Source organism: Heloderma suspectum, chromosome 1 (assembly GCF_057233095.1).
Source record: "Heloderma suspectum isolate Gila_16-S chromosome 1, 16-S_ref, whole genome shotgun sequence".
Taxonomy (NCBI): Eukaryota; Metazoa; Chordata; class Lepidosauria; order Squamata; family Helodermatidae; genus Heloderma; species Heloderma suspectum.
This window is the reverse complement of record NC_139458.1, coordinates 64,486,674-64,511,292: the sequence shown is the minus strand read 5'-3', so window position 1 is coordinate 64,511,292 and position 24,619 is coordinate 64,486,674. Positions and strand designations below refer to the sequence as shown.

The window sequence follows — 24,619 nt, the reverse complement described above, 5'->3', positions numbered from 1 at the left end:
CCGCCGATCAGCGCTGCAAAACTGAGCCTCTTCTATAAGCCAGCCAGCAGCCAACCTGCCAACACTTACTGACACTCACTCATCTCAGAGGGAGAGGTGAAGAGGGAGACAAAATACCTACCAGGGGAAAAAAAAAAAAAGAACGGAGGAAGTCCACGTTTTGTAAACTATTCCATTTTTCTTCGCATCCTATCCCCCCTCCCCCTCCCGGTAGTTAAAAAAAAGAAAGAAAAGAACCTATAGCTTTCCTACAAGGCAAACCCCAAGCGCGGAGTTACTGAGAGAAGAAACCGAGGTTAAAAAGATCCCTCTTTTCTTCTTCTTCATCATCAGCCATCATTCATTCACTACCTTGACATTCCATGGCTTTGATTGACAGCTGGAGTGGCAAAAAGCCATGAGACACGACAGTTTGGTTACATGTGGGTTGCTGACGGGCCGATCGTAACCTTCAGTTTGGGGGCTTGACGGTTTTTTTTCTTAATTGTTATTGTTATTACTATTATTTACGTAAAGGAAGAAAAAAAGAGGAAAGAGACACAGAAAGGGGAAACAGAAGAGAACGCGGAAAAAAAGAAGAAATATCACAAACTCGACGTGGTTATTTTTGCCTACTTTTTATTATTGCGATTATCTTTATGAATATTTACGCGAATTGGAGAAGTCTATAAGTGGGTCGGAAAGACCAGGGGGAAAGGGATTCTTCCTCTTCTTTTTCTTCTTCACTCAATCACTTTGTTTTTGTTGTTGTTGCTGGACTGGGATATTAAATATAGGACACATCCAGGAGTTTATTGGAGCGCAGACTGATGGCGCAAAGGGTAGGTTTAAATCTCCAACACTTACCTTACGTCTAAATCCTCTCTTAAGAGGGGCCTGTCGGATTTGCTCTCCTCTGTTGCTGCTGCTCATGGCGGCCACTATTTTAAAAACAACAAAACAAATAGCAGCAAAAATTATTCACCAGTGGTGTGTGTGTGTGCGTGCGTGTGTGGGTCTCTCTCCCTCTGTGTGTATGTGCGTGCGTGCGTGTGTGTGTGTGTCTCTGTCTGCAATTGTTCCACGCTTCTTTCCTCTCTAGCTTTTCCCCCAACAGCGCGATTTCCCTGCTCTCTCTAGCTGCTCAGTGGCGCGGGGTTCACAGGGGGGGAAGGTTTGCTTGCTGCTGCCGCCGCCGCCGCCGCCGTAGCTACTGCCGCCGCCGCTGCTTGGGAAACACGGCTACATTTGCTGCTTGGTTTGTCTCTGATTTTGACAAGGACAAGGGGGAATTGCTACTAAATAATGTTTCTGGTAACTTTCCGATTATTTGCTGCCCCCCCCCCCCGCCGCCTCTCTCGCGCCCTTCATAGCCCTGCTTCCCACTCAGCAGTATTAATCTGTCTCCTTGTGGGCCGTTTGTTTATTTGTGACCCCGTCTCTTCTGATTCTGAGAACGTTTTTAGCGTCTCCCTTTTCAAACTTCCAGTTTCCGTCTTTATTTTGCCCTCGATAGATCTCTCCCCACGACCAGCCCTCACACAGACATGCACATTCTCCTCGCCCTTCCCCCAGCTCCATAGACGGCACTTTTTATTCTGATTTCAGTTTGTACAGCTTCTCTCTCTTTTGTGCTGGCCTTCGTTCGTATTTTTGCTCTGTTTTGTCTGACTTGTCTGGGTGCTTTACTCTCTTCTGACTTTTGTTGTTGTTGTGTCTTTTTTATTTTATTTCTCTCTCCCTCTTTTTGCTCTTTCTCTTTCACTCTCTCTCTCCCCCTCTCTCCCCTGGTTTTCCTTTTTTTCTTTTTCTGGCCCATTTTCTTTTTGACAGTACGATGAGCTGCCTCATTACGGCGGGATGGACGGAGTAGGGGTACCTGCTTCCATGTACGGAGACCCTCACGCCCCCAGGCCGATTCCCCCAGTCCACCACTTGAACCATGGGCCGCCACTCCATGCGAGCCAGCACTATGGAGCACACGCCCCGCACCCCAATGTCATGCCCGCCAGCATGGGATCGGCTGTCAACGACGCCCTGAAGCGGGACAAGGATGCAATCTACGGGTAGGTACACGGCAGGGCAAGCCAGGCGCCGCCGCGGCCCGCTCCTCTCGGGGTATGTGCGCGTCAGCGGGGGAGCGCAGAGCGCGGAGCAGAGGCGACCGCAGCCCACAGTTCAGAGGGGCAGAGCTGCCGCCTACGGAGGGGAGGAAAGGAGATGTTGGGCCGTGTTTTTAAACAGCCTGCCCTTCCTCGGGTCCTCACGGATTTCTGGTCTGGAGGACACATGTAATTTGTCATTATATATCTGTACTTCTTTCCTGTTTTTTAAGTGATACGAGTTTAAGTTGATTTAGTAGGAATGCTATGACTACCTACATGGGGAAACGCAGTAGAGAAATCCACGGAGGATATATATATATATATATATATATATATTGGATGGACATAAATTGTGACACAAGAGGTGAACTAGAGTTCCATTGTAGTTAAAGCAGCGTTACCACGCTGCCCTGGACTTCAGGCCCACGAATCTTAAGCATACTTACTTAAAAGTAAATTCATTTGAAATTATTGACTTCCAGTTACTTAGGATTGGGGAGTAAGCCTAGTTGCCCAGGCGCATTTACACAGAAGTATGTTAAACTGAAACCAACGGGTATTACTGGCTTATTATTTCACATCCTCATCTGTAAATACGGTGTTATTCATATTCAAGATAAGATGATAGGGGATTACTTATCAAAAAGACCCCCTCTGGAATGGGCAGATATAAATTCGGGAAAAGAGGGGGGAGTTGTTGACATCCATTGTAAAAGAAACGCGCGCACTGTAGTTGGAAGAATGTAGTTCCCTTCAGTAGACTTTTGCTTGGGTGATTATTACATTTCTCTAAAGCACGGTCTGGTAGCCCTTGTGTCATAACCCTCTGAGCAACGGTGAAAAAGGAAAACAGAGAAAGGCACATTAACTGCTCTAACACATACACCATCCTATCGCCGCCCCTACCCCACCCCACCCCACCCCCGTGCCTACTCGGACAATGGGGGCAAATTATTATTGAAAATTATATACTTTATCCATCTTTTATGACTGGGCAGTTAATATTTTATCTGGTTACGCTTCTTCAGCCTTGAGAAACTTTACTGGCATGCCATCCCCTTCCCTCTCTTCTCTTACCCCCAGCACATACTCGCGCGCGCGCGCGCACACACACAGGCTACTGTTAACTTTCAGCAAAATATTAAGCAATTTACACAGTTTGTAAAGCCTTCCTTTTTAGGTGGCGGCTTGGGGGCAGGGGCTAAGGTTCTCCCGCTTTCCTAGTTATTTTAAAAGCTACAGGAACTTCACAGCTGAGCCTGACTGTGTACTGTGTACTGCTTATGTTTGTGAGGCAAGAGTGTGGCTCGATTTGCGTTTTTGTGAGATGTGTATGTGTGTGCCGTTGTTGTTCTCTCTCCTCTTGGCCTCGCTTTCCAGGGCTTCTCCCCACCCCCACCCCCACCCCGTTCTCCTCCTCCTCCTCCTTCTTGGAAAGGCCGAAGCGCGCAAGGCTGCGTGAATGTGGATATGTTTTGTTGTTACTGCTTTTAACAGAAAAAAATACTTGTTGACCAGACTTTTCCCCTCCCCTCTTCTTCTCTAACTCCCCCCCCCCCCGCCCTTTCTTTGTGTGTCACTGCCCGGCAGGCACCCGTTGTTCCCCCTGTTAGCTTTGGTCTTCGAGAAGTGCGAGCTGGCGACCTGCACTCCCCGAGAACCCGGGGTGGCCGGCGGAGATGTCTGCTCCTCAGACTCCTTCAACGAGGACATCGCCGTCTTCGCCAAACAGGTCGAAAGCTTTTTAACACGCCTTTCCCACTCGCCCTGCCCAGATCTGCCCTGGGAACACAACACATCAGGAAGGCCTCCCTCCCCTCCCCTCCCCTCCCCTCCCCCTCAAGCCCATACAACATTCATGTTTCCATTGCAGTCGAGGGAGAAACGGAGTGTGCGTGTGCTCATTTAACCTGGTGTGTTGGTGTGGAAAATGTCCTCGCCAAACTGGCCAGACGTCTTTCCCACCAACCCCCCTTCCCCTCTTTCTCTTCCCCTCTCTCTACAGTGGACATTGGGAGACATTCATCGGTCACTCCTAGCTAACAGGAAAGGGGGCATTGTTAGAGGGGATAGGGGGGGATAGGGGGGGATACCATTCCAGGAAGGTTTTAAGTCCTTCCTCAACCCTCAGTTAAAATGGGGGTTGGGTGAGCGGGCTGTGTGGGACAGAAACAGCGATGCATGTATTGAGTGGCCTGCGGTTTGCAGCAAGCCCCACAGTTTGGGCGAGTGCAGTCGTATTTAAAAGTGGCTTGCAGTTGCAACTAGTTCTGTGTCTACCTTTTATTCAGTTTGGAGTGCCGGGGTGTGCGCGCGGGTGCTCAAATAGCGTTTTAAAGTCAGCTGAAATATGCACTGATTCCTTTCCTTCCCCTACTACTTCTTCATGTAGGTGCGGGCGGAAAAGCCACTTTTTTCTTCGAACCCAGAGTTGGACAATTTGGTAAGGTTCTTTCCCCTGCGCCCCATTTTGACTTTCACCCCTTTCTCTTGGAAACCTCACTTGCTCGCTATCTTTGAAAATAAGGTATAATTGTAAAGGGGGTGGGGGAGAGGTGCTTATAGGAAGTGACACTCAAGAACTTGGGGAAGAAGAAATTATCCTTATCCAGGTGCTTCAAAGAACTCCAGTTCTTAAAAAGGACTACAAACACTTGAGTCCCCAATGCATTGTAAAGCTGGGTTTAAGCCCGGGAAGCAGAAGGGAAGGAAATCATGGCTTCAGAAGAGAGACAGTTTGGGGATGCCCAACACGATTCTTTTGCTAATGTGGCCAATTTCAATATTAAAAGTGTTAGAAATCCGCTTGAAAAAGAGGTGAAGGCACACCATTGATCTAGAGCATTTCACCTTTTCTTTTTTTCCAAAAGCGGCTTGGGGGAGGGGAGGGGATGTTTAGCTGTTTGGTTGCTTTATGGACTTTCATAAACCACTGGGGGAGGACATCTCTGTAAGCAACTTATCGCTGTTTCTCTTTACGTGTGTGTGTGTGTGTGTGTGTGTGAGAGAGAGAGAGAGAGAGAGAGAGAGAAATCAAGTGCTTTAGGTTAAAGCGGATGATCCAAATTGCCCAAGCGTATCCAGTGATCTAAAATCCTGGATAATGAGGGTGCGTCCTGACAATGTGCCGCTCCCTGCCTGGTTTATTCCCTCTCCCAAATGACAGTTCCTTTGCTCCCAATTTTCTTTCAGATGATCCAAGCAATACAAGTGTTAAGGTTTCACCTTTTGGAATTAGAAAAGGTAAGACCAAGGGGGCACTCCCTCCTCCCTTTATTCTCCCCCCCCCCATAAACATTCCGGGAAGCTCAGGTGGACACTGTAACTAGCAGTACAAAACACTGGCTGACACACTCTACAAAATATCCACTGCCCTCCTCCTTCTCTCTATACTCGCCCCCACCCCCCATTCTGGTACTACTCTATTATTTCCAGTCATCCTTTCAAGTAGGTCCCCTTTCCCAATCTGTTGGATCCCTCCCCTTATCTGTCTTCCAGCCCTCTCGCAATTCTCTTGAACCGGTGATAGTATTTTAAAATTAACTATCTTCTCATTCAGTATAGCACTGATGCTCCCATTATCTCCAAGGAAAACATTAAGATTATGGAGAAACTCGCAGGTCCTATAGAAAGGCTAAAGTGCTACAAGGAAATGATTTTGTGATAGAAATCTCTCCTAGTTCCTATAGAGGTTTCAAAATGTGTTCTGTTCTGTCCCAGTCCTTCCCTTCACTGTTCTTGGCTGAACTGGCTATGCTCTTTGAATTTATTTACCTTGGTCCAGATTTCAGTGCTTTTATATTATCCCCAGATCAGATTTTCTTCTATCTATAGAGCAGGCTCAAGCTCAGTATCCCCCCCCCCTTCTCTTTCTAACTTGTTGCTCAGGCAAGTCTCTGGGGAATAATATGTGCTGTAACAATTTCTCTATTGTTTCCTTGCCTTCAAACTATTATGCCCCTTAATTAGAGTTACTCTTGGAATAGTTCACAGTATTTCTTCTGCAACTGGAAAAATCCCTCTCATGTTACAATCTGATATTTTGCCTCCACCCTCTTTTTTCTTAATTCTCTTTTTCTTTCCTTTTATTTAAACATTATATCCAGGTTCATGAGTTGTGTGATAATTTCTGCCACCGGTACATTAGCTGTTTGAAAGGCAAAATGCCCATAGATCTAGTTATTGATGAAAGAGATGGCAGCTCCAAATCTGACCATGAAGAACTCTCAGGATCATCCACAAATTTAGCTGACCATGTAAGTCCTTTTGATAATTTGTGAAACTCCTCACCCATTTAGTAGATCCCTGGATTGTTGGTACTTAAGGATGTCTCTACAACCACCTCCATTTTGTAATTATCTTCTAAAAATCATCCTTCGGTATTGGTAGAATATTTTAAAGATTTTTTTCTATACCATTTGGATGAAGGGGGGCTTTTTCTTTGCGTTCAGTTATTGAGAATGTTAACTTACGGCTTGCAAAGTTCATGATCTGGACAAATGGAAGAGTTGGCAAATTGTCCAATAGGTATATGCAGCTTTTCTGCTTTGAGATTCCTGTGATCAATGTTATAGAAAAGGAGTAGGAAAACGGAAGTGATTCAGTTTAGTAAAAAATTTGTTGATTTCTCTACTCCCTGTCTAGATGGCAAGTCGTAGGAATTGCTGGCAATTTTACACTGCATTAAAAGGAAGTTATAGATTCCAGTGCTTTTTCTCTGTTGCAACTTATTGTTAGAATATGGACTTATTGCCAAGTGCTTGAAGCATTTTCATAATAAATTGCAATAACCTTGATGAGCCAATTATTAACAATGTATTATGGAAGCTGGAGAGAATTATGATTGAGTAACTGAAGTTTAGCGGTTGGTTTTAACACTTTAGTAGTTGCTGAATAAGTTGTTTTTGTTGAATGTGCACAAGTAGAACTGTGTGGCTGGGAGTGGTGTTTCTACATGAGTTGTTAGTATGCTTCAGAGAAAGTTTATGAAAATGTAACATAGGTATCTACACTGATAAGTTGCTTAACTAAGGGAAGAAAAAATACAGTGGCAAGAAGGAGGGAATAGTTATGTTTAAGTATGAACAATAGTGCGAACAAGTGTGAACAATAGCTTATTTGCAAGAATATGTGGGCCAGAAAAGTTTACTTAGGTTTTGTTTTGAGCTCATAAAACAAATGACAGATAATAATTACCAAAGCAGGAATATGATTTAACATGTGGGATATAGAGATTTCTATGCTATGTACAGATATCTAGAAGTAGTCCTTAATATGTTATGAAAAATAGATCTAAAGGTAAAGCGTCAGTTTTCCATTAGTTTGCTTTCTCCTTGGTTTTTGAAAATATGTTATCAAGTGTTCACTATTTGCCTCTGTTGTGTATTACATTTATTCACAAGACTATAATAGGAGCAGCAGTAGTTGTAAAAATAAAAAAGCACCTTGGTTTGACCTATATAAGTTACGTAACATTTATTTCCTTTTTAAAAGGGGAAAAGTGAGAGCTAACAATTGTATTATAAAGTTAGTGCTCACTTCTTTTGAAATCATTCCAGGCCTAAATTTTCATGATATTTTGTATTTTATAAATATTCCTCTTTAGTAAATAAATAAATAAATAAATAAACTGAAGATACGGAAAGTTTTCTTATTGTTTTGTTATGTTATTTGTAAGGTCCATGGAACATGACAATAGTTTAAAAAATATTTCTTATATGCAATTCGAAACCTTAAATGAGTGTGCATACGAGTTTATAGGTCCATTAGAAAAGAATCTGAAAAGACAGGCATCCTGAAAGATCAGCATCCACTGTACAAAACCTTGAAGGGAAAAATGCATGTGTTCCCAGAACAGTTTCATTAAAAGAGTTTGCTTCATGTGGAAGTGTAGAAATAGAGCACGCTGATGTTTATATTGAGGAGATTAGATAAACTAGCCTGTTTAGGACTCCGGCAGATGGTGAATGTTCAAGCCAATTTGAAGTGCTCCATTATAATATTCAAATTTACCCACGGTGATAGGACCAGGTTTCGGGGGGATAGCAGTTTTAATTTTATAACTATCTTCACAAAAAAAAATCTTTCCTTGTCTCTTTTAGCCTTGAAACTGAAGGAAATGTGACAATATATGTATTTTACACCTGTTAGGGTCTACCCCTACATATAATGTAAAGCCTTTTAGTTCCTGGATATCTGAGCTATAACATTTTTACTTTAGCCCCCTGCTACTTGTTTTGAAAGGAAGTAATAATTTGTGCAACAAGAACACCAACTGGGAAATGAAGTGTTGTATCACATAGTTGAGTTTGGGGAATTGTGTCTTATTAGACATGTGTGTTAACATCCCCATCCAACATATAACTTTAAAGTTATAGATATAGATGTAGATGATATAAATACAGATACCAGTCTATGTAAGTAGTTCAGTTTGGCTAGTCTGTATTTTACATTACTTTAGTAGTCATAATCAGTAGTAATGATTCCTTTGCATTTTTAATATTCAGATGCAAAGACTAAAATGAAATGATTCATTTGTGAATGTCTACTTGACAATTAGAATGGTTAAACATGAAAACTTCACTTTGATACTCAAGTTGCCCCCTCATTTGCTTTGATATGCATATTTAAAAGATAGCCCCAGGCTAAATCTCATTTGGTGAAAGTTGGTGCATGGGTGATGGTGAACCACTTCAGGGGGACACAGACAGCATGTTGTTTCCTCTGTTTTATCTCTTGGCCCACTGTTCTGATCCATGGATCCTTCTAATCGTTTTATCTGCATTTGAAATCCTGAGAATATTTCAAGTGACTGGCTATGAATTAATGACAGCTTTAAAAAGAAGTGTAATTTAATTTGTTCTGTGCCAGGACTTCTCTTGTGGAGATGACAGTTTGTGACAGCTACTTGACATCCCCAAATCTCTATACCTCTGTTCAGTGTGCTTGTGTATGTTTATGGGTCTAGGTCTACAGCAGTGGCAGCAGTGGTGGCAGAAGTATGTTAGATACTAATGGGGCTCTCAATTTTATATTTTTATACAGCTTGAAAATATAGCAGAAGCAAAGTAACTGAAGAAATGTGAGAGTAGCTGATATTTACAGTAGGATTCCTAATACTCAAATACTGAGTATTTTCTTTATGAGTCTTTATAAGACTACTGCTGTGATATTTATCTAACTTAATTGGGTAGGAGAAAAAGGCTTGGTCTCTGCAAAAGCAATAGTTTTGCTAGAAAGCCAGACAGTTCTGCTATAGTTGATGGCAATAAATGCATATATTGAATTTAATTTTATTGTACCGTTAACTCTTATATAATACAATAAGGGTAAGTTGGCCGGGAACTTTGTAAATCAAATAGAATATTGCTTGCTAGTGAAAAACTGCAATTTTAGTTATATACTGTGCTATATTTAGTAAATATAACAGCCCATAATTAGCATTTGACTTTTAACACCCTCTTATATTTTTATTGCACTAAGGTATTAGCCGTAGATGGGTGGAAGATAATTACAACCATGCTCTGGCTGGACCAGATCAACTGAAAACTAGTGTAGCTACAGTTCAGGTTGTGCTTCTTAGGAATGACAATTTATCACTGTCTCATCTATACATATATAGCCCAAAATGCACTCCTAGAACTCTACCTTCCATTTGGGTTAACCATAACTCATATAGTTTTCAATATGTTTTCTAGTTATTTTAAGAGCAGCTAACAGTTTAGAGCATTTATGTATAGTTGCATATTTACACAGAATAATTTGCATGGATGTCCTCCTGATTTCAAGGGGTTTTACATGCATGTAACTACTGACAGTATTGTAGCTTATTTTGAAAAATTTTTCATAAATGGTTTTGAGAAAGGACATACCGATCTTTCCCCTGGCCTATACCTCATTTCAAGTTGCGTTATTTTGTCATGGAGGTCAAAACTGACTATCCTGTCTGGAACACAGATTAGTTGAGCCTCATCCTGCTTGAGCTGTCCTAGTATATATGACTTTAGGATAAATATTAATGAACAGAATTTTGAAATATTAATCCACACTTTTTTTTAACATAATACTTTATAGCATTTATGTAGCACCTCTTCTACATGCTCAAAGAACTCCATAATGATTATACAGTAATTACAGTAGATCTATAAGGTAGGTTATATTATCGCTATATTACATATGGATGAGAGAGTGGCTTTCTAAGTCTACACTACGAGCACCAGTTCACGCATTACATTTTTTAGGCAAATAACTAAAAGAAATTAAGTATAGAAATATAAAGAACAAATGTAACAAATAGGTCAAATAGAGAGCCAAAACTGGCTGCTACTCCTGTTGAGTAATGTGTTGCTCTGTAATGTGTGAAACTGCCTTTACATTTGAACTATACTCAGCTATGTTATTTGTAAATATAAGACAGATAGTAACATATGCACTTAAAAACACACACAAAAGAACCTTTAACAATAATTAATGCCATACCAATATGATTGATGTTATGTGTTTCCCTATAAATTTTTGTTGGTATGTTATACATCAGTTTTCTTTTTTGGACATTAAAATGCTGCACACAATTTTCCAGTGCTCTGTAAACAGGATTGTGTCAAAATAAATCATAGGGCCGCAAACCATTTTTCTGGTTTCTGTTTTGTCTTTGCTTCTTTTGTTAACTAAGAAGTGAGTAGCAATTTACTTTAAAAGTCTTTATTCTCAATGGACCACAAATTCTGTGGAATTTTAGACTTGGCAGGAATGCAAGATCAGGCCATAAAGACCTTTAGGTTTGAATACCAATTCACACATGTAGCTACCTACATGTATGGATTCTGCTGTATGTGGGAGGCAGTTTGTGTGAAGCAGGTACCCAACGGTTGCAGTGATACTTACCATACCATTACAAGCCCTTGGGGGAAAAGGGGAAATTTCTTGAATGTAATATCAATTTCAGTAGGGCTGCTTAAGAGTAGGTGGTTCCAGGAGTGTGACCATGTTATTTTCTAGTGGTCATACTGTGTAAAATAATCTGCAATCACAGTCATAGTATGTCGCTAAATTCCATAGTTTGTGATTTGATGCTTTGTAAAGTTGCAAGCTTTAGCATATGTCATACCAGAGGGTTTTAGCCCTACCATGGAATAACAGATCTGATAGCTGACACCTTTTATGATGGTTGGTAGAAATGTCAGTCGATTATTTAAATTTTGATAATATCCATTGTATTCATCATATTTGACATAATAATACTGCTCTTTCGTTTTGGCTCCAACTATGTAATTGAGAAGTTAGACACTGTCTTAAAAGTAGTAAAAATTTCCCCTGTGGTGTCCGAATTGCCTCATTAGGTAAGGTGTTATTAATTTAACTAAAGCCAAACAGGCTTTTATATTCGTCCTCATTTCTGTTTTTGCTTAGCCTTTTTTGTGTGGCTTGTACTATTTTATGGTGTGGACATGGCTCTCTAGTATTATAACTACTCTTCACAATATTGTATGATAAGAATGTAAGGGTCATACACTCTATGCCTAAGAAAAATGGCTAGATATAGAAAGAGATAAATTTCATTAATTTTTGTACCAACAGGTGGTTTGCATACTATATTAAAAGTTTAGTTGGAATATCAAATGCACAAGAGATTTATGTATACTGTAAAAATGTAACTACAGCGAGACATCTATGTAATGAGCAATTCAAAATCATTTTAAAATATTTAAATGTGTTGGATGGGGAGGGGATGTCAAAATAATCAAGTTACCCCCTTCACAAAAGGCCTCATTTGTTACATTATTTGTGCTACAGCATTGATCTTTTTTATTGAATCATATAATATGATTTTAGAGATAGACATATTGTAAAATTGTGTTGTTGGTTTTAATTAAATAAAAACAAACCTGTTCTACAGAACCTTGTTTTTAATATGTACATCATTTCCAAAGCCAAATTAGCATATATAGGTGTATATTTGTGTATATTTGTGCTTCTGTTACTATTATACATATACAGCCAAATTAGATCTTCATGCTCCATTTACTTACTGAAGTTTCTTTATATATGTTGCTATTCACCCTAGCCAGCTCTAAAAGTTCATTTTTGAACTACTTGTCACTGCTGTGGCTTGGGTATAGATTATGTTCTCACCTGGTACAATCTATTGTGTCTTGTAATGTGCTAGTATATAGGACCAAATCTTGAGTGTCATAGTAACTTGTGTAGTTTATCTGGTTGCCACTGTACTACTTGGATGACTTAAGATTTCATCTACTTTATGGCTATGCCACAGATGAGATGAGATGAGATGAGATGAAATGAGATGGATTTGGTCTATAGCCATCGTGCCATGCCAAATTTTCCATGCTCGCATATGTGAAACTGATTTATAAGAACTACATTCAATCCAGTGCACAAGATGTATTATACATCTTCTTAATAGGAATCCAGAAGTGGAAGTTCCTTTCTTTATTTTATGAAACATAATGTTTTATGTATTCAATAGGTGTGGGGAGGGTTTGTTTCTGAATTTTGTATATACTTGGAATGCCCATCAAAGTCAATGGATTCTGTCTTCTTCATTTTACTCACCAGCATGTGTTATTAAAGTGCGTAGGTATTATTATTTTGATCTTGCACATATTGTTGTGAAATATGAGCAAGTAACTTCACCATGGAAAATTGAGTTGCACCACTATAAAAGCAGTACAAGATCAGAATCAGCCCCAGAGGGGGCCCTTGCTTAATTAAAGTGATCTGGCCTAGTGGAAGTTTTGGTTGCATAAGGAATGCACAGTTAATCCATCTGTATCTGTGTAAGCTGTCATTTACACAGAAGTTTGAGTTTGAGGCTTGTTAAACCGCTATCCTTGGCACTGTACAAGATGAGTGACCAGTATTCAGGCACATAAACAATCACATGCCTGTATGGAATTTTAACAAAAGGTTGTTCTGTAGCAGCTATGCCTTGGAAAATAATTTGTTTTAAACACATACACGCGCGCGCACGCGGATACACACACACACACGCACAAATACTGTACTAGTTAAAACGCTTAAAACTTCCACTAGGTTTGTAACAATAGCAAAACAGTAACACAGCAGATTTGCTTCATACACCTAGAGACCCTTATCCTTTCCATGCTCTTCTCTAGATTTAGCAAAATTCAATGATAGTGCTAAATCAATTTTTTTTAACTTTCAAGGGAAAAAACACTGACAAAATTGTGTTTCTGTGGAAGGCTGTGTGCATAAATGAGAAACAGTGGATAGCTGCAGAGTGATCTCCTGTGGCCCTGCTAGTACAAGCCTTCCCCATATTGTCTCCTGCTTTTATATTAATTACAACTTGCATTATCAGCTGTGAGTCTGTAGCCCAGCAAATAGAAAATACTGCCCCAGGAGACCTAGCTTCTTGTATCTATTTTCCATCTCTTTCTATTGTGCGCTACTCAGTATTCACTGCTTTTCTCCTGGTAACACTGCTCTTTAACACAATTAGGTAAGAGCAAGAGGAGCGCCATATTTGACTCCCAATTATTAAAACTACTGGGAATAGATACATGTGCACTCTGCCTTCTGCGATATGTGGCACTTTAGCTGGTGATTAAATACAGCATCTTCGTATATCTTACCGCTTATATATTTGTGGTAATAGTGTATGCAAAGTCAAGGAATCGGTTGTATCTGCATGTAATTCATACATTTATTTCATTTCCTGGTTTGTCCCATTTCTAGAGCATAGGGAAGGGAACAATTCAAAAGCAAATATTAAACAATTTAAAGGCAAATATTAAAGTCAACCCCAAAACAAAGAAAAATACTCATTAACATCTTTACCTCTAGTAGACATAAGAGTCAATAGCCTCAAAAGATATCTGCCCATCTTTCCAAAAGACACTTAGGGCTAAATATTATGTTTTTTGTGGGTTGGAGTCAATATGGGTTAACCTTTTCAGTGGATTTGCATATGCTAAAATTGTCTTCTGAATGGTTCAACATGTGTCTACACCAAGGGCATATTCTCACAAGTGTTCAAGCCTATGATTTCTCTGATTGCCACCTTATGCTATCTTCCAGCTCATATAGCCCATTTGAGATGATGTATACATGCTGATGTTGCATACTGAATTTTGCCAGGCTTTTTGCACATCATTGCAATATACATTTTTGAATATTTGTGGTGGCCTTTGAAAACTTGATTCCAACTAAGCACATTCATGAGCAACTTCCCATGGGCTGACACAACTGGAAGACAGCACAGGCTAATTGAAAAATGCAGCTGCCATGGTCTCACATAATTACAAGATAAGCTGTGAGACAAAGCATGTTTGGAGTAATTTTCAAAAAGTGTGTTCAGCCAGGATCTGCAGCATTATGATATGGATGCATGTTGAACAATCTAGAAGACTGCAGTCACTGAAAATTTAAATGCAATATTCAAAAAATGGGAAAGTGAATTTAGGTTCCCGTCTCCAGAACCATAGGATTTATTTTCTTTTTCTGAACACCCATGGAGAATATGTCTATGGGCAACATGCTGGCTGGGGCTTGCTGGGACTTGTAGGACTTTTTTTTTTTTTTGCATAGCATTGCACCCTGTGTGTGTTTTGGTGCAAACTTGATGCACAGGTGGAATAATAAAGAGGCATTCCCCTTGTTCATGTGAAATCAAGTGAACACAAGACAGGACAAAATTATTTTATTTCATGTACGAAGTCTTTGTAACCTGAACATTATTTTCTCTAAAAACTAAGAAAACTAAAGACCTATATGATAATTTACTTAGCTATGTCCATATCTAGTTATAAACATCTTAGAGATGCTGTAAGTACAATGTAAAGCACACAAAGTGGAAACTCCTACTAACTCTGGATTACATTCTGATAGATGTATCAGAGTACATTCCTCCTAAGTCATACTCTCAAATGTTGTGTTTGGTTGCCACTTCGATTACAGTACTCATGAATGACTGAATATGATTGGGCATGCAGCTGTGATGTTTCTGTGGGGGAAAGTAGCTGAATTACAGGAAGATATATTTCATCCTCAAGTAAAATAATTACAGTATATTGCCATATACAAGCTTTTAAAGTTCCAAAGAGTAGTTGTTTCCCCATTTTTAATCTGTCCCACTATTGTGGGTTGGTTCTAGGAACTGGTTCAGGACAGATAAAAGGAGGTACTTTTCACAAACCACGTAGTTAAACTGTGGCATTTCCTGGCACAAGATGTAGTGATGGCTACCAATTTGAATCGCTTTAAAAGGGGATTGGACAAATTCATGGAAGATAAGACTATCAATGACTACTAGTCATGTTGGCAACATGCTACCTCCAGTATCAGAGACAGAATGTCTAGGTATACCAGTTGCTGGGGAACATGAGCAGGAGGATGCTATTGCACACATGTCCTACTTTTGGGTTTCCCACAGGCAGCTGGTTTGCCACTGTGTGAACAGAACATGATGGACCCTTGTCTCATCCAGTATTGTTCTTATTTTCTTATGTTCATATCTGCCTTCAGCAAGAGGAATGGGCCTTCTGTGAGAGGAAGGACCACTTGTGGAACATCCCTAACCCAATTTCGGCAGGGGGATCCGTCCTCCTCTGCCCACACTACCGCTCACCCCATTCAGCAGGGTTTCCTGACTCTTCTGTGTAGCATTTTCAGGGGAACGGAGAGGCTTCTGTGGGAAGGAGGGAGTGAGGAATCTACTTCCATCAGTGCAGTTGAATAAAATCTGGATCCAACCCTGTATCTCTTCTATTTTATTTTCCAAGAAAATGCTGCCAGATTATCATCCCCAACAAAACCGTAATACAACAAGCAATACGTTATATTTAAGCCATTGTAAACTGTTCTAGAATTGATAACTGAGGTGAAGTACCACACAGGCTGGTAAAGAGACCAAGTGTTTTCAGCTGCAGGAAGTCTCACTCAGTGATCCATCCCAAACCATTTATGATTTAAAAACAAAAAGACCGGCCTGGCTTTTGAAATACTACTTGATAGGTTTTGGTTGACATTTGCCTTAAAACATAGCTCAGGTTTTACTGGTTAACTATTGAAATTTTCATATGTGAATTAAGGGGCTTTAACAGCGGCAAGCTTAAGCTAGCCTGCAGTGCATAGAATTAACATAACTTATTATACTCTCTGAAAAGTTTCGCTTAGGCGAACATGTTGCAATTACTAGATTTTACAAAAGTAGGTTCCAGCATGATGTTGGAGGACTAAACTCATGCCATGCTATTGTTTCTTTCCCTTTTCATGTATTTCTTCTGGCTCTTTATCTGATTACCATCCGGCAAACAGCTGACGCTAAGAGGCTGCAGAGGGCTGAAGTGCTCCTGTCTGCTGTTTGCCTTCAGCTTGAAGCTATTTGAGTGGTTTCCTAACTCAGAGATAAAAAGAGAAGCTCATAGGCACAATCCGTTTAATCGAGACTGCACAGAAACTTGCTTGATCATGGCATTTTATTTCCATATGAATTTCCCTGAAATCTCACCCCGGCGCTGATTTAATTATATATATAGCACGCGTATATATAGTATATGTGTGTGTAAATAGGGGTTTTTTTTTGTCTCTTTCAACTTTTCCTTTTTTGTTTTGTTTTATATCCACTTGACTTTGCAGCATGATGGTATTATTTTTGCATATTGTTGGGAGAAGAATAATTGCTGTAGTTTTATTTGAATTACTGATTTTAGCAATAATATGTTATTGCTTTGTTGTGATTTTTAGTCATGCTTTAAATGTTTCATGTAAGCAAAACTATATGGTCTGATTTGACTGAAAGGTATGATTTAACAATGCATCCTATACATGTCTACTCAGAAGTAAGTCCTATTGAGTTCAATGGGACGTACTCCCAGGTAAGTGTGTCTGGGATTGCAGCTGGATAAATGTATTCTAGGTCTGATTTTATTTCATAGATACTTCCACTGAGCTAGGTGAGAGGCTTGTATGATTATTACTCATAGGCTGCATCTCCATTTCTATTGCTCAGGCATTTCTCAGTGAAAGATACTGGGACTTCTTGCGTTGATTGCTATGGACTGTGGTGTAATGGTCATTCAGTTTAGCTTGGGTTTGACTGTAGAATGTGATTATGCAGATTTACCTAATATTGTTGTAAGACAAGTGGCACTCAGAAGATGGTTGTAGACAATATCTTGAGGTAGTGTCTGCACACATTCCAATGCCAGCCCTGCAGTTAGGCACTTGCCTGAGGAAGCAACATTTGGGGGTCTGTTAAAAGGAAGAAAGTGGTTAATTATTTAATATATTGGGAGATTCTCCACCTATATTGCTAGTTCATGGAGGTAGGCATTTGTCTACCTCTATTTATATTGTGTGGTATATTCCATTTGACTTGCCCACCTTAGGAATCAAAACATTTTGGGCGAGCATTGACTCAGCCAGATTCTGACCACTCTGTTGCCTTTAATGGATTTACAATTGACAGATACTGGCAGGTGTAATAAGGATTCGTAGTGTGTGGTGTGTGTATGATTTACTATAAACACACTCTTATAGTAAATCATCAAGTGTTCTATTTATGTTAGAATAGCTTGGGGTTTGTGCTATTTTCCTGAGCACAGATTATTTTACAAAAATGTTTCTTGTTAGGATGTGTTTAATTTAAGTTGTCATACATAGGTGACAAGTAATGCAAGTCCAGCCCCAAGTCTGATCTATTGCATGTGTTCTTACTCTCCTTTTCTGCCAGAGGAAATTCCATCTCTTGCCTGCCTTCATGTGGTGCTGATAAAGCTTTTCCTGTACAGTAGAATTCCTGTTTTCCTTTAAGCAACAGCAGGGTATTGGGAACGATCAGGAAAGGGGAGGCGGATCAGTAGGAGAATACACTTAGCAAAGTAGCTGTAACTTTCATTTTTCTTCATATACCCTTTTTTCAACAGCAGTTCTCTCCAGGAAAACCAATATTCAATCAATTAAAAATTACCAGGACTTATGTGATTAAACTACTGTAGCAGAAGTCTTAGCTAGCCAAATCTTGCAGAATCTCCTGTGATTATTACTTCATGCATTCTCTTTTATTATATTCAGTGTAGAAATAATGATATTGCCACATACATACGTAATTACCAAGTGGTTATTCTGGACAATCTACAATGTCTTTAAGTATGCAATTTTATTTTTTTTTTTAAGCTAAAATTATCTGCCATCTCCCCTATCTGGTGTGCATTTGTTTACCATTTATTTTTCTGCAAGCATATGGTAGAAAGAAACAAAAAATATACATATTTTTATATATGTATAGTTATCAATTAATTGCTCTCCAAATATATGAAAAATGGTGGTTGGAGGTGGTGTACCGGGAACCAGATTGAAGAGAGACTGTAGCAACTAACTGTTCATACCTGTAATTCTTATTTCATTACTAGAATTAAGGCTGCAATCACTCAGTTGGGAGTAAGTCCCATTGAAAGTAGAACTTACTTCTGAGTGGTCATATATAGGATGCACAACCCACAAATTTAAGTGTGAAGGGTTAAAATATCATTCAGAGTTTATCGGAGCATTTTCCTGATGCATTATTAAGAATTTAAAAGAGAATGGTGCTGAATTTATTAAAAAGAGCTAAAGATTTTGAGCTGCTTTTAAGAAAAAGAAACCTGAAACTGTAATTCAAAGCACACTTAAATTTGGACTAAACTACACTGAAATAAATGTGGCTTTAATATATCTCGAATTGGTGTGTTATAGTGCAAGTCTGTGTGTGTCTACTCAGAAGTAAGTCCAACTGAGTTCAGTGGGGGTTAATCCCACGTAAATGGTACAGAACTGCAGCCTTACTATGTTCTCTGCCTCTAAACAGTCTGCATTTTGGGAATTTTTGCAAATTCTAATTTGCCTACTTTTTTTCTGGCTCCCCCCCCCTTTCTCGATTTGCTATTGGAATGATAACTGTGGGGCAAAAAAACGACATTCTGACACCAGAATCCTTCCTCTTGGAGAGACCACGATGATGCAACCTCAACGCACTCAGCAGGCACACCAGGGCCTTCCAGTGGGGGCCATGCTTCCCAGAGTGGAGACAACAGCAGTGAGCAAGGTAAAAGGTCAAGCTTTTTTTCCCCCTGTGCAAAGTAGGCATGACTAAAATAACTCCAGTGTCTTTTATTATATCAGTACATCTGCCTTAGTGTAAACACAGAGTGGTAGACTTGCAGTGTAATCAGCTGTAACTTAGGGAGACACTTGTTTCCTTTTTTCAACCTACTTAGCTGTATTTTATTATTATTTCAAAGCTAAATATCTAATCTTCAAACAAGCTTTGCAATAACAATTGATTAGTTCTGCCAATTCCTTTACAAATTTGGTTATCTACAGTTTATTTTTTGTGTGGTGTAAGTAAATATCATGGCAGACGTACACCCCAGCTGTGATGCAGCAATTCATACTGGTCTCTAAATAGAAAATGTAATTTGTACTGTCAGCTTTTAAAAGAGGGCCTTCAGTAGCCAGTTTAAATGCTTTTAAGCTTCAAAAGAAACAAATATAAATTCTTAACTCTCAAAAAATAATTTTAAAAAGTCATATGCAATCATTGCCTGGGCTGTAATTCATAGCACATTTTATTTCAGAGCATTCCCATTAAAGTTAACAGTACACTTTTGCAGTTGGTGGCTTGTGGATCACCACCTCATGCCTCTATTAGGTCCCATTTAAATCACTGAGATTTGGTTCAGATAATATGTTTAGCATTGGGGTGTATAGCAAAGACGCTCTGCCCAGGTATCCACCAGTTACAGCCCAGTCTTAAACATATTAATTTGGAAATAAGGCTGCAGTCTTATATACACTTACCTTGGGAGTAAGTCCCATTGAACTCAGTGGGGTTTACTGCTGCATATAAGATGGAGTTGTCAGTCCTACTAAAATCAATGATATTTTACTCCCTAGTGCAGCCTTCCCGTCAGGATCTTTTAGACTACAACTCCTAGCATTCCTTACCATTCAATGTGAAGACTGGGGCTAATGGGAATTGAAGTCCAAAATATCTGGAGGGCATCAGGTTGGGGAAGGCTGCCCGAGTGAGTAGGATTTGTCTATATGATTAACCATGCTAGCCTATGCATGTTTACGCAGAAGAAAATCCCACTGAGTTCAGTAGGGCTTACTCCCAAGTAATGCAGCTTAAGATAGGGCTATTGACATCAGTGCAACGAAGTCTGCATATCTGGGTACCTTTTTCAAAAAATGTTCATATTTAACTATTTAAGTTAGCAGAGAAAACCCTTTAAACTTCAGTCCCTGCTCTCCCTGAAAACATTTTAAGTTGGATTTTATACCACCTTCCAATTTTGATAGACATATATATGAAATGGTTTTCATGTAGTGTTTCTGTGGTGTTGTAGATTCTTTTTAGGAAAGTATAATATGAAAACCAGTTGTACAGGTCTATAAAAACTGAAATCTCAGATGTTCTGAGATAGGGTGTGGTTGTCCTTTATATATGAGCAACAGTAGGTCTGCTTTTAGTCATTTGTTAAAAAATATTTCAATTTCAGATGCTCCTGTTGAAAGTTACATAGGTGGCTCATACCTGTTTGTAACAGATGGGCTCATATCTATGTGACTGATTTGTACATTTTTGTATAATGGCCATGGACTCTGTGATCATTAAACCAGATTAATAATTCTGCTGGCTCTATTAGGAATAAGTGCTCCTTCTGTACAACCAATACATGCTCTGTGCTTCTTTACCTATCTTTCTAAGCCCTGAGGCACAACCATAGGAACATTCACAGAGATGAAGGGGTCCAATTACACATGAGGTGGGAGTTCATTGACTGGAATTCTTGACATATTTTTCTGTTATGAAAACCACTGCGGAGATTCTGATTTGGATCAGGGTGATGGGGTGTGTTTATCTTCTTGCCCCATGCCATGGCCCTGATTCAAATCACACACACACCACGAACTTGTTGTTCGCTATGGAGGAGAACATTTATCTCCTTTACGGCCAATAGCATCTTAGGGAAATAGTTTGGATTTAGGCTTTGGCTTAGGAACAAATAGTTGTACCTCCTGTCTCAGCACCATGGATTCTGTCAAAACCAGGGGCCCTATGGTTGTTTTTGTAACCAAAGAAAGATGACAGAAGGAAAAAACATATACATCGCATGCAAAAGGTCCCAGGTCCAATTGCTGGCATCCTGTCTGAAACCTTGGAGAGCTGCTGCCAGTCAGTGACCAGGTTCAGTGGTCATACCATGTGAACCATACCATGGCTCATGGGTTATTTAACCCAGGATGAGCCGCAGGCACGATACTGAATATGCAACTCCTACTTAGGGGGGGCGGGTTGTCATGTCATGCAGGGGTTAAAATAGACCATGGGTTATAACCCACGCTCGCTGGATTTGCATGACATGAAATGCCCAAGAAGAGGTTGCACGTTCAAAAAGGCAGCGCACATAGTCCGTATGTGTTGTGTCATGCAAACAGCCCCAGTGTGTAGACAATACTCAGCTCGATGGACCAGAGGTCTGACTCTGTGTAAGGCATCTTATCATCCTAAATATGAAACTCCCATCTAATGTGTAGTTTGACTGTAAGTATGGTTGAAACCAGTGATTGTTATTATCAGGGCTGTTTCACATTATATATTTTATAGATGTGCAAATACTTTTTTAAAGATACAAATATGAGTTTGGTGATATGTATATCATTTAGGTACAGTCAGAAGAGAACCAGATTTGGTGTAGATCCCTTCGGAGTGTATACTCAGTGGCAAACCTGAGTTTGCTACTATATAATGCATGGGAAGGTCCTGCATAGTCACACAGTTAAGAGCTAAGATTCCACTGTTTTCACTGGGACTCAGCTGCAGTTACTTTCACAGTTTTGTGCCATATACTCCTGTACCTTAATAACAGCCCATTGGGCTATGACACAATGGCCTGGTCCAAAGAACTTCATGTTGGGTACAAGCTCTTACATGAATCTAAAAGGGCTCCTTGGATCCCCATCCATGCAGATATTTATTCCTATTTTACTAGCTTCAGTATCAGTACACATTTTCATTTGGTGTATTAAATGTAGCTAGACTATAGCATAGTGCCTGAACAAATTCCCATTCAAGTTACTAAAAGTGTTTCCAAGCATGTAACCAGTGACAGCAACCAGAGAAGTAAAAATGTCAATTAACTATAATAACTGGCTAACAGTTTGAAAAATATATATATATGAAGTCTGGTTGTTACTTAACAAAAATAGACATGATATTCTATGATTGATAATTAATAACCAAGCGATTCTTCGCAAAGTCTTATGCTAGAGTCAGATAATTTTTAACTTTAGTGAATAGCAAGACTGTTCTTCGTAGCCATGGAGTCCTCCAATTCTTAGTCATGGATATACATTTTTTTAACCGAAAGGCACATTAGTAATGCTGTGGTATGTAGGTACCAGGGAACCCTAGAAAATGGAGGAAATATATAATGCTCAAAAGTAGCCTTTACAAAGGATGTGTTGCTATCTCTTTAAAGCTCTCACAGGCCTCAAAGGTCAGAATTGTAGATGGCTCAACAATGTTTACATTATGGTCATAAGCACATTCCTTTAGCCAATCAGCATGCTCTTACAAACTCAGTTAATCACCTACACTGCTACTTAATATAGTAGAGCAAGAATATATCTGGCATGTAGTCTTTTGAAGAGCTAGTTTCCCAAATGAGTACTGACATTCTGGTGGCACTTTAAAATCTGACACTCATGCTGTGGTTAGGTAAAACATTATGTGAAGCCCTTAATGGTCACAATCCCCTTTTCTCCTGAGGAAATGCCAGCAAGGGAAGGCAAATTCTAAAACAGACCTTCTGTTGAGTTTGCCTTTAACGTTTCCTTTGGAGGGGGCAATATTTATAAACAGCTACAGGAAACCCTCCCAAGCAATTGAATTGAGGCCCATTGAGAGAATATGGGGGGGCTGGGAAGTTGTTACTTCTAAGCTATACCCAACATTCTTGGGCCCTTGTCCACCTTTGGGCTCTGCTGCGGAGGGAGATGTACGAAGCTTTTTTTCCTCTCTTTTGGACTGTGATTTTCTTGGACACAATCTACCAAGAAAGAGTTATTTACCTCACCCCACTGCTTCCCTGGTTAACTGCTTGACGTGAGAATTAAAGGGTGCCTGCTTCAGTCTTACCTCAACACATAAATATTTTGTTGTATTCACTTTATAGAAGTCAGTAATGTTTATCTTTGCTGAATCAGCATTTATCCATGGGTAAGCTAATGGAAGGTAAAAGTGGAAAACATTTGGAAGGGTTGGCCCCCTACATTTATTTTCTGGTGCATTTGCAGGCATACGTGGCACTTGATCAGCTTGGAACAGAATGCAACAAAGGCTACTGCCTAAATTCTTGTTCTTTCTAGAGTGGGTAAATCCTCAGGCTTTGAGTCATAACCCTCTGGTTGAGATGAGGATGAATGGGAGTTCTGCACCTTGTAAAAGGTCTGTGGCATCTTGATAGCATTAACAAGTGTTAGTGCAGTCAACTTTGTGAGTGAGTTGAAATTCTGGCAATGAAAGAGTTAAACCCTTTGGGCACTGTTCAGTGAAAGATAATCCTAATTATATTAGCTGGGCTTAGTGTTGTTTTTAGTGTGTCATCTTGGTTGTACAGGAGAAAACTAACCTATACTGTACCAGTGTCCAGTATACAATGTACAGTACCAGTCTAATGTAAGTATTCATGTGCTCCAAAGCAGTTACTACCTTAACTGTGGTTCAGATCCACTGAGGCAAATTTGTGTCAGAAAATGTTATTCTGGTGAATAGCAAAAAGTAAATATGCTTGGCTTTCTTTCTTTCTTTTGTTTTTATTTATTTATTTAGAGGCAGTAAGGGTTAACTGAATCTATTAATAGAAATGAAACACTGAAACATTTTACAAAAGAAGAAGAAAAAGGGGGGAGAAGCCGATTTAATGGTCTAATGAGGCCATCTTCCAGAGACTTGTTTTGTGTAAGGCTTGCTTTGACCTTTCACTTTGCTCAGGAGCCCAACGCTTCATTTTTCACATTCTTGCAATTACGTTAACGCTTCAAGCATTTCTGACTCCAAGTCAGCTAGCAACACTAGGCATAACTCAACACTGTGAGTTTTTCCTCCTCTCTGTAGATTCATTAACAGGTCACTGGGGTCCCAACTGAAATTTAAAACTGACTGGTTCTGTTGGGTTAGTTGAGTTATGGCAAGAGAGATAGCAGGAAAGGGGCTGAGAGAAGGGGAGGAGAGAAAGAAGACTCTGGGGTTTTGCCAGACAGTATATGTGTAAACCCCTAATCAGCACTTTAAAAGGTATGTGCAGCTTTATCATCTAGCCATTTGTCTGAAGAAAGGATCTATAGCTTTCTAGAGTACTATGTTTCCCTTATTTTATATTTAAAAAGTGAAAAAATATCATTGAAAAAACACTGCTTTAAACAGCTAACAACTTATGATATTCCATACCGCTGTGATGGATACGATTTTCACAGACTTTTCAATCTTTTATAATTGCTTTATATAG

General features: G+C 39.6%; 1 protein-coding gene across 9 annotated transcripts in view; it reads left to right on the top strand.

Annotated features, from left to right (window-relative positions):
• Nucleotides 1-33: 33 nt before the first annotated feature.
• Nucleotides 34-24,619, top strand: part of MEIS2 (Meis homeobox 2) — a 347,329-nt gene continuing 322,743 nt past the window's right edge. For 4 of the 9 annotated variants that reach the window (XM_084844570.1, XM_084844588.1, XM_084844619.1 and 1 more), the window contains exons 1-7: nt 34-821; nt 1,813-2,045; nt 3,675-3,816; nt 4,477-4,527; nt 5,277-5,327; nt 6,191-6,340; nt 19,035-19,149. In XM_084844570.1, coding sequence (XP_084700696.1) covers nt 810-821; nt 1,813-2,045; nt 3,675-3,816; nt 4,477-4,527; nt 5,277-5,327; nt 6,191-6,340; nt 19,035-19,149 — 754 coding nt within the window. In that variant the 5' untranslated portion in view covers nt 34-809. Of the gene's footprint in view, nt 822-1,094; nt 1,294-1,812; nt 2,046-3,674; nt 3,817-4,476; nt 4,528-5,276; nt 5,328-6,190; nt 6,341-19,034; nt 19,150-24,619 lie in introns of those variants that run through there. The other 5 variants (XM_084844578.1, XM_084844599.1, XM_084844628.1 and 2 more) reach the window with 2 other exon arrangements.